This window comes from Paroedura picta, chromosome 2 (assembly GCF_049243985.1).
Source record: "Paroedura picta isolate Pp20150507F chromosome 2, Ppicta_v3.0, whole genome shotgun sequence".
Taxonomy (NCBI): Eukaryota; Metazoa; Chordata; class Lepidosauria; order Squamata; family Gekkonidae; genus Paroedura; species Paroedura picta.
The window spans coordinates 75,243,543-75,254,496 of NC_135370.1; the positions used below are offsets into that span (position 1 = coordinate 75,243,543).

Genomic DNA, 10,954 nt, shown 5'->3' on the forward strand with positions numbered 1-10,954 from the left:
GCAGCATTGTAGAAACAGATTTAGGAATTAGTGGTGATGGATAGAAAGATGGATTTCTTACCTGTATTTTGTTGATAATGACATGTAAAGGGTTTTTAAAAAACTAAATAAATAGCTAAAATATTTTGCCAAGGTGAAGTGTTGTTAGACAAACAACCTTCTGTCTAACAGAGCAATTTCTTTCTCATTTTAATGTGTTAGTCTCCAGTGTTTGTAAATTCATGGCTACATAATCCCATTTGTAAAGGGGTTGCCCTTTAAGCTAAATTGGAAGGTTCAGAATTACTTGAAGCACTGAGCATCTGTGTTGTCTGCAGGACACATCTCAAGGTGATAGTTTTAACTTGTTAATATGTAAAGGATGGTTTGAGCCTTGCCTTAGATCAAATGTTCAAAAGGACTAAAATGGAATGTGACAAGGAGACTTAGAAACATGTTGCTTCTGTTAGTTTACAACTATAGAATAATCTCTTGGAAACCAAAGTACAGTTTTGTGCATTTTTTAAAGCATAGAGCAGCTTCATTGAACGTTTTTGAGGACTAGTTAAAAAACTGATATGAGATGACTTCAATTTTATTGTATTATTATACATTGGGAATATCTTAACCTAGCTGGCTTTAGCATTCATTTCAGAGACTTTTATTTTCCTGATGCTCTAATAGCAGAAATCATATCACCAAGTCTTATTCAAATTGCTTTGTAGGATGTCAATACTTACTGGAAATGGAGAAGATCGTTTTGTGGCTCATAAAGCCAAACCTGGGAAAGAGCTGAGGTGTTATTTTGCTGTGAAAAATGATTTATCAAAGTCAGTTTAGGAAACACAAGCCAAAATTCTCTGGATGGCTGCTTGTTTGCTTAATGAAACACACACACACAATCTTCCAGCTTATTTATTTAACTCATAAAACGAAAAGTACCCAGCAAACAAGGGCCAGATCAGTACCTTTACACCTTTCAGGCCCCCTCCCTTGAAGTTTAGGAGAGCACCGTCACTCTGTAAAAGTCTGATGTTGGGGGTGGCAAGAGTTAGAATTTATCACTTCATACACTAAGTTGTAAGAGAAAGAGGAAAGGATTAGGAAATGGATGTTTGTTAGGCCAGTTCTATAGAAAGGGTATTTGTAATCATAGCATAATTAATTTCTGGGAACTTTTTTGACCAGACTTGTTAGGGCTACTGACATCAGATTTTCCCTTTGACTCTTATTTGGCAAGCTTCAGGAGTCGCTGAATGTCAGGCTCAATGTTGGTGGCAAGGAATCTGGGGCTATAGCGCTTGAAAGGCTCCCCTTCAGGTCCCACAAGGAACTTCTCAAAGTTCCAGGAGATGTCATTGCGATATACTGGGCTCCATACAATAAACTTGGGTTCCATCATCAAGCAGGAGGGGCTGTCATCTGGGTATGGAAGTTTGTCCTTCAGGTAGGCAAAGACAGAGTGGGTGTTCTTGCCATTCACCTCACATTTCTGGCAAAGTATGAAATTGGGCTCAAATGCAGACCCTGGACGCACGTATTTCAAGCTGTTGAGGATCTCTTCATTAGTGCAGTTCTCCTATCAGAAAGAAGCACGATGTATGGTGAGAAATGGAAAACCCTGCACAAAATACCATTCTTTATTTGCTCCTCTCTTGAAGTACCTTGTGCTCAAAATATCTTCAAGTTTGCAAAGGTTGTTTAGCTGCAGGGGCTGAAATTTATACAAGTTGGGTTCTTTGTTTTTTTCCATATTTAATTAAAATCTGCTTTTACCTGACAAAGTAGGCTTAGCCAGTGATCCCATTTCCATTGTCTTCTAGTGCCAAGAAGAGTTTTTATGACTAGATGTCTTTTAACAGCTTGCCAGATTCCTGTTCAGACTAGTGAATTTCCTTCCACCAAGACTCCTCAAACAGGAGGAGAGCTAAGCTCATCTGAAAAGAGGGAGCTCTGCTCATTGAACGGCTTTATTTCTTTCTGGGGGCCGTGATAACAATTGACAGAAACAGTAAAGATGCCTAGAATTTTTTCATATCCTTGGACATGCAAGTAACCCTTTATATAGTATTAGAAAAAAAGCATTAATGCTGGTTCAGAATCCAGTCTCTTAATTGTCCACTGTTGCCCTTATAGAAGGATGTCCACAAAGTCAGAATCCGTTATGGTTAGTGCCATTTGGCAGCAAGTACATCATGGTTATTGGCATATGTATTTAGGCATAGCTGTGGCATTATATGCAACATACCAAACAGATAGCATTGAAAGTTTGTACTCTTTGTTTTCCTCACTCATGAAGCTGTATAACATTTTACTAATTTAGTAAGGCCGCCAATTGGCTATCGTTACCTGTTGACTGGGGAAGGGAATGGCAAACCACCCTGTATTGAGTCTGCCAAGAAAACACTGGAGGGCGTCACTCCAAGGGTCAGACATGACTCAGTGCTTGCACAGAGGATACCTTTACCTATTGAACATTTATATTATGCTCCCTTTGCCTTTCTTCTTTGCTACTGAATTTCTAGGATTAGTTGAAGAAGCCAGCTATCTAAGCAAAATCTGTTTTAGGAGGATCCACACAGGCATCTGGTGAAGAAATATTGAGTCTTCAGAGCATGTTAGGCCTCCCTATTTACTGAACAAAGGCAAAGAACAGAGGTACTGCAATAGATTTTTACAGCAGGAATTCTAGATCCACAACAACTATGCAAATATCCCACCAGCTGATGAAACTTGAAAACTCAGTTGCCTATTTAGCACATCTTATATCATCAGTCAAATACAAGGGGTTGGGAGTAGACTCAGCATTGTAGGCATGTCCTTTACATATAATGCAAAAGAGGTTTCTAGTTTATCAGTGTAGAAAATTCTGAAGTAGGCTCCCAATAACAGCTGTGTAGACAGTAACCTTTTGATAAATGATTGGTGTTACTTTGTGGATATCATATGTTTCTGCTACTGGGGGGGATGGTCAGAATATTTAGGAGTCAAGAAGGAGTTTTTCACTCAACACAATTTACAAGTACTCACCTTTCCTCTAACTTTGTTTTTTAAAAGCCTGACCTTATATATTTTTAAAAAAATCTATATACTGCCCTACCCAGCGGCAGGGCAGTGCATATCATATAATTCAACATCAACAATAAAACACTTTGTTAAAATTCAATTATAAAATCTGAAATGAATAAATTTAAAAAGTGGATGGCAGTTTTGTTTAACATCTGATGTCAAAACGGAATAGCAACACCGACATCTTGGTATGCTTCCTGTTCTTCTGGAACTAGAGTGTGGTCTGGGGCATCTTTTTTGATAGAGAGGGCCAGATAGATGTTATTGCTTTGTAGTGCATGCATTCTTGCTCACACTTTCTAGTGCTCTATGGATTAGTCTAGAGAAGGCTGTGTGGTACATTCTACCCATTTATAAGACTGGCATTGACTTTGAAGAGATAGAGTCACTCAGTTTAGGATCATTGGCCATTTTAGATACGCAGGAACATGTCTGTAAATCATTCAGTGTCTTAAATGTTCTTTTTCACAATACATATAGCTAGTTCCTAATATGTGAACTTCAAATATATTTCTTTAATTGCTTCAGTTAAAATAGAAAAGGAAGAAGTATAATACTGGAACAGCAGCAAAATTGATGCCCGCACAAACGTAGGAGCAGGAACCCATTCTTTTAAAAGGGAAGTTACTAAAGATCTCTAATGATTTCATGTTGTTTCTGAACCAATGCACTAAAGGGTTCAGAATCATTAAGCAGTTATGCCTTCTGCCCACTTACTATCAACAGATGATTAACAGCAACATAGGATTTCCAGTAATCATGCTCCATAAAAGGTAGGCATTGACCCAAAGCAAAATAATAATAATAATAATAATAATAATAATAATAATTCAACAGGCTTAGGTTGTATAAAGGATCAGATTGTGTGCTTGCCCTCTTAAAAAGCATTCAGAACTTAGGATATGCAAAATGTACCCTTTTGGCACTCTGCATTTATGAAATACTAATTTATAATCAAAGTGTCATTTGGAATACAACCAGACGAATACTACAGGGCATAAGCTTGTGGGTTCTGTAGAATCTGTGTTTGTAAGACAGTTGCCAACAGCTGCTACAAGGAAAGCTGCCACGTTTGAATGCTGCATGGTAGGGAGAGAAATAATTCTTTTCCAACTAGGTTCCACAGGGATGGAAGAAGTCACATCTGGAGAATGTCTTATTGGTAAGCAATAAGTACAGTAGCATCTTTCAAGACCAGAAATTGGCAAGCCTGATGATTAATGCTATGCCTGTTAAATAATTTCAGTTAAGTCAGTGCTGAGCCATGGTGCTAGGATGGCTTCCAGTTAACCTCTTCACACCAATGCTGAACTTTATGTCCTGATTAATAATCCATATTTAAAATAGTACTTTAGTATTGCTGTTTTTTTCTTCCAGTAATCATTCCAAATGAGACTCTGTTTATCAATGAGTATTACATAAATTCAAAGTGCCAAAAGTGTAGGTTTTGCATCTCCTAAGTAGTTCTGATGGCTTCTTAAGATGGCATGCATTCAACCTGATCCTTTATACATGCCTACTGAGAAATTCAGTGGGGTTTGTAGTCTCCAGCTCCTGAGCAAGTGCATAGGACTGCGGCTCCATTTTTCGTGAGCAAGCTGGAGAAAATGACCTTGCAGTTGCAGTGAAAGGAAGGAGATAATGGAACCATCTGAGGTCAAGAAGGGTACTGAAAAGCTAATGAATGAAAACACTTACCTGGTAGCCAAACTGGTTGCAAGGGAACCCCAGCACGACCAGCCGCCGAGGATATTTGCTCTGCAGCTGGTTCATGTGGGTGTAGTCCCTCACTGTTGTGCCTCAGAGGGAAGCCACATTTTCTATCAAGACCACTCTCCCCCTGAAATTGTTGAAATTCACTTTTTCCCCATGGAGGTCAGTGGCACTGAGGTCATAAAAGGATTTGGCTATGGGAGTCATGTCTGCAGGAATGAAGAGCAGCTGCAGAGTACTGAGCACCTGGCAGGCAGAGATACTTGTTTAAAATGCCTCCAAGGGCTCATGTGACTATCTGCACCCAAAGGCCTTTCAACCTAGTGTGATATGGAGAAAGTGGAGCCATTGCCTGTTACTGATCTAGCTCTTTGCTGATTCGGAACAAAGCAGCCAGTGTGAGTTCCACTGACCAAGTTGTAGTTCAGGAAGGATATCCAAGCCATTGTGATACTCAGGCCAGCTCTTCAATTGTTAATGCTGCTGAAGACAAAAGCACTTGGGCTGAGGATAACTTGGGAGGGCAAGAATCAAGACTACAGTGGTCCATGCTCCAGTGCTGCACAGAGAAACAGACTCAGTATTGGGTACTCCATTGGGCTAAGCATCTTAGACAGCCTGAGGCAGACTCGTTTTTACTGGATGAAAATTAAACTAGTGTGTGGTTTTTAAATAAAATGACATATAGCAAGGGATGAATTTTGGTTTAAGCAATGAATAGCCTGGGAGAATGGCAAATTGGCCAGTGTTTTGATCCTGCAACTGTAGTGCAGGTTTTGGCTGACGTATACAAGGATTCCAGCAAAACCAATAAATAGAAGGCAAATTTGCATGCATGGAAAAAAAATGAAGAAATGCTGGAGGAGATGGCAGTGGCCCCTTTCTCACGGCATGGGCGTGGGCCAACTGAAGCAAGCTTAAATCGGCTGCCTAATTCTTCCATTGAATTAATTAAAAATAGGCTTTGGAGGCGTATTTTCTTTTACATATCCAAAGCTTATGGGTGAAGGTTCTACTGGACACTCCACATGGGAAAGGGGGTTTACATGACATGTGCTGCTTTGATTTTTCTGCATATCATGATGGAATTATCTAATGAACTTCTGATGTGACCACATTCAGGCTAAAACAAAATACATTTAAACCCTGTTGAAGGCAAGCAAGGTCAAGCAAGCTAAGATTTGAATTTAATCACTGTTATTTTGTCTTGGAACCGGACTCCATACTTTTTTTGGTCAATCTGTTCTTTATTGTCTAACTGTTATAAAACACACACCTAGACACATGAGTGATCTTCAGGAACACTCCTATGACTTAAAAGTAGGGGGGAAGTGCCACGTAGCAGTGTATTCATTTTTCTACCATGATTAAATAGCATTATCTATCTATTTGAAGGTTGCGGTAGCAACTTGCATAATTATAACAATGTTAATGAAGATCCTGTATATCCTAATTAGATATTTTTTTCACAGAAAAACAAATCCAGACTTTCATAACAAAATATTAATAGCCATATGATTACTTATGAAGTTCTTGCCACTTTTATGGTTCTAGGAAGGCTAAAATTATTTGAGGTAATTGTCCATCAACCTGTAACAACTGGATCAGCAAAATATTTTATTACAGGGGCATTTTGAGAAAGTAAAGGGTGTTTGAGGCAGGGCAAGATTCCCCGTTCCCAGACCTCTTGAAACTTTGCCATCTTTTTGTGGGCTTGGCAGTTGTTAAAGTAGGTATTACTGTTCAGAAAGTCAAGTTTAGCCCAGGGGGCTACCAGTTCATGGCTTCTATTCTTCATGAGCTGCCTTTGAAATATTTATAACTCATAGAATCATAGAGTTGGAAGCTGTCACACATGGCATCTAGTCCTAAATCATCTGTGATAAGTATTTATCCAGCTGCTGCTTGAAGACTACCAGCCAATTCTACTACTGAACTACTCTCAATGTTTTTTTTCCTGATATGTAACTGGTATTGTAGTTTAAACCTGTTTCTGCAAGTCCTATCCTCTGCTGCCCACAGGAACTGCTCCCTGCCCTCCTCTAAGTGACAACCTTTCAAATACTTAAAGAGAGCAATCATATCCCTTCTCAACCTCCTCTTCTCCAGGCTGAACATTCCCAAGTCCCTCAGCTGTAAGAATTGTTTCAGGCAACAAGACTGTCAATGTAGAAAAGCCTTTATTTACTAAATAAAAGTAACCTCCTGGCCTGAGCGGAACCATTATACCAGGTCTTTATTCCTGCAAGAATGCCTTCCTGAACACTTCTGTTTTTCATGTTGCAAAATGAAAGAGGTGTGGGGGCCTTCCTAGTAGCCTCCGGGTAGGGTCATTCTGCAGTGCAAGAGCCACCAAAGAGGATATGCATTAATGGGCTATTGCTACTGATAATTTTGTTTGTTTTCAGGAGGGCACCTTCAGAAAGTTTTGCTCAGATGAGATGCTGCGATGGAACTGAGCTGGAGAGGCACTACTGCAGGTATGTGGGTCCAATGCCCTTAAGGGCTTTGTCGGTGATAGCAAGCACCCTGAATAGAAGCTAGTAATTGATTGCTAACCAATGGAGTGTCTGCTGGTTGTAATTGGACTGCAGCATTCTGTACCAACAGGGCAGACCCATGTGGAGTGCATTGCAGTAGTCTAGCTTTGAGGTAACCATAGCATGGAGTCATAGCGGCAGAATCAATACAGGGTGCCATTTTCTGAGTTGTTGAGAATGCCTTTTTTTGCAGTTTGCTTCTTCAGCAACCAAGCTGGATCAAGTATCATGTCTAGGCTTTTACATGAGTTATCTGGACCTCAACAAAAACTCATGAGCACCATGTTTTTTCAGAACCTTGGCTCTCCCAGCCAACATTTTGTCATCATTGAGTTTTAACTTGTTTACCTGTAGCTATTTAACTACAGTTGTCAGACTGTGGTTTAGAGTCTACTGTATCACCAGGTGATTTAAACACAGAGCTGCATGTCATCAGCATATTGATGAAGCCTTATTCCAAAACCATACATTATTTCTCCTGATTGAATAGCATGCAAGAAAGTCTAAGCCTTGTGGAATTGTATAAGGCAGGTCCCGCATACAAAAAACCCTTGTCTCCAACAGCAACCTTTTGAGTCCTTCTACTGAGGAATGATTTGAGCAATGTAAAACATTGCTGTAATGGTTAGAATGTCAGAATAGGACTTGGGAGACACAGGTTCAAAGACTCTCTGCCACAGATGTTCCTTGAGTGACCACAGGCCAGTCACTCACTCTCACCTACTTCACACAGTTGTAGTGGGAATAAAATGGAGGGGAGGAAGACAATTGCTTTGGACTTCTGTAACCCTAATCTGCTATTTGGCTGACAGAGACCCTTTCAGACAGTTGTGGGAACATTGCTAAGGGGCATAAATCAGCAGTGGGATGATACAAGCCTGCTAGACTGGTCTCCTAATGGGTGCCTGCTGGGATGTGGAGCTCAGTGCAAGTGTTACTTAAATGCCTGTGAAATATTTCCGTGAGATGCACATTCAGGTACTGACAAGATAGTTCATTTGATACAGTCTGTTGAAGAGGTCTGCAAAAGCCATCCAGTAACAGTTGTGTTTTGACCGTCTCTCTGGAACTAATGATACAGTTAATCACAACCATGGCCTTGCTGTGACATTAATGATGACGAAGGACCAGCAGTCACAGATAACACAAATGCTGTTGCAGAAAGCAGCAGATTCCGCATGCACCTTTAAGGCAAAAAGAGCCACCAGCACGGACAGCAAATAAGTCTCCCACAAAACAGCACACTTGCACCCATTTTAGCATCTTTGTGCTTTGAACATTCAATCCACCTATATACAAATTGCCTTTGGATTTCTGCTAAGGAATAAATGACTAGTTGGATCAAAGGGACACTTTTCATTTTATTGACCAGTGAGGCATGCACTGGTACGAGAATCATATCACAAGGGGAAGAAATATTACTTCCTAATGCCACAGTGAAACAGCCCCTTTCCCAACCCAGCTCAATAATGAAAACCTTCTAATGAGCATTCTGCGTCTCCTGGCTTAAGAAGGAGCTTGCTGAATTATTAACAGATGGATCAGATTGCTAGTGAGCTCAAGCAACAGAACACAGAGCATGTAACCAGAGTATAGCAATCAGAGATAATTTTCTAAGGAAGGCAAGAATGGAACAGAGGGGCATGTCTTAATGCTTCCAGTGCCTTAGCCAGCCATTCCAAGGACATAGAACACAAACACTGCCTGTTCACAGAATCATCACATTTTTCATTCAGTTACATTGGCAACTACCCCCGTTTGTCATGTTGAAGGTTCTCTCCCAACCAGACTAGAACTCCCTTGCCTGAATCTAATGAACTCTAGAGGTCACAGGATATGGCTACTTCTGTTCCTCAGGTCACCTCAGACTTCCCTTATGTACGCTCAGATACATGTTTTACTTTCACTCCTGAGGTGGTTTGTGTTTTAACTGCACATTTGTTTTGCTTCTTTTTATTACTGCGATGGACATTATTTTTCATTTTAACTAGTAGTTAATTTTGTCTTTATTATTGTTCTTTTAAAAGATGTTTGCACATACCTCTTCTAGAGTATTTTGGCCAACAGTGCATCCTAAAAGTATGTCAAATGGTAACATAGTAGGTACCGCTGGATGATGACTTGCTGGACTGGCAGTGGGAGAAGCATTATGATTTGTTTTAAAGCAAGCCTCTCTTTTCTGCGGTATTGCAATGTGATGTTTAGCATGTGGACAAATCCAGTATGTGCAGAATACAAGCTGACCTGCAGTTGGTTAGATCTTACTTCCCTTTAAAACCACCATATCCTTAGGAGGCTGAACAGTGATGTATACTGCAGGGTTAGTCAGGCATGCATAAATGCATGAGAGATTGAGAGAGAAGTTAGCATTGATCTACTTAGCTTCTCTATGACTCTTAGAGGGCTTGCCAACTGTTTATTGGACACCACCATTGTAGATTTAAAAATATGCATCTGGCTTCAGCATCTGCCCCAAAACATTTAATAAACTGGTACTTACACAGTAGACACTTTGACACATGATATTCAAACTGAATATCATTAAATGTTCCTTAACACAGAATTACATGCAGAAAAATGTAAGTTAACCCAAGGAGTCTACCTGTAGTATTAAATGGAAACCATTCTAGCCTGGCCCCCTGGGCACAGCTTATTATGGTGATATGAGGAAATACATCTGTTTTCCATTTTTGTGGTTGTTCAGTTGCATAAGGATCAGACCAATATTCAGCATGAATTCAGCCCAGCATTCCACTTTAGATATGCCCTTCCCATTCAGTTTTCAGGATATTGTGGCAGTTGACCTTATGCTCCCCATTTCCTCGAAGTCAGATTTTCAGCACCCACTTCCAAAGTCCCCCCTCCTTCTGAAGGCACATTCTCTCACGTAGAGGCCACTTTTTCATCACGCAAGGAACAGCTCCTTTCTGAGGGATCATCTCCCAGTCCCTAAGGGTGATTCCCTCCTGCCTGAGCCATCTTCCACAGCAGCAGAAGTGCTGTCAGTTCAGGAGTGCAGTCTTTGTACTAAATACCTAAAGGTCTCATCTGCCTGTCTCACTCTTCCTGTCAGAGCTTCAAGAGCCCAAAGTTCATTGCACCAAGGACATTTCTTTGACTTTAGGTCACCAGGCAGATGCTATTCATATGGCATTCAGTGCAGAACATCACAACGCTCCCCCCCCCTCACACAGCTGATAGATTTCCCTGTCCTCTGCTGCTTTGCCACTGGGGCTAGGAGGCTGTGTCAAGGGGTATGTGACAGACAGAGTGCTGTAACAGCTACAGGTAGTGAGAGGTTAAAGAATTCTCACTAGACTGTATGAGCCAGGGCAATAGGCTCTGAGTCCTGTGATTGGCTAGCCACAGCTGAGTGGGAATCAATATACTGGCTGTGGGCTGGGGGGGGGTCAGTTCAGTCAGTGACCTGAGACTGGTCAGGGAGAAGGTCTGACAGCTCCTTAGGTGAAATAATATGAGGAGAAACTCCAGTGAGAGTACTGGGTTTTCCATTGGCGGGGCTAATCCAGTGCCCCATTAACTAGGGCAGTGATTTGGCAGAGAGAATTTGGACAGTCAGGTATTTGCTCCCAATTAAGCCAAATTATAAGGGGAATCCCTCTGCCTTGTTGTAAGGGGAAATCAGGGAAGAA

General features: G+C 40.8%; 1 protein-coding gene across 1 annotated transcript; it reads right to left on the reverse strand.

The window, feature by feature from the left end:
• Window positions 1–1,207: 1,207 nt before the first annotated feature.
• On the reverse strand, window positions 1,208–6,381 carry GPX2 (glutathione peroxidase 2). Its single transcript, XM_077320871.1, has 2 exons — window positions 4,747–6,381; window positions 1,208–1,558 (listed from the first exon to the last, which is right to left on the reverse strand). The coding sequence occupies exons 1-2, from the start codon at window positions 4,966–4,968 to the stop codon at window positions 1,208–1,210; spliced, it is 573 nt and encodes a 190-aa protein (XP_077176986.1). The 5' UTR covers window positions 4,969–6,381.
• Window positions 6,382–10,954: the final 4,573 nt, after the last annotated feature.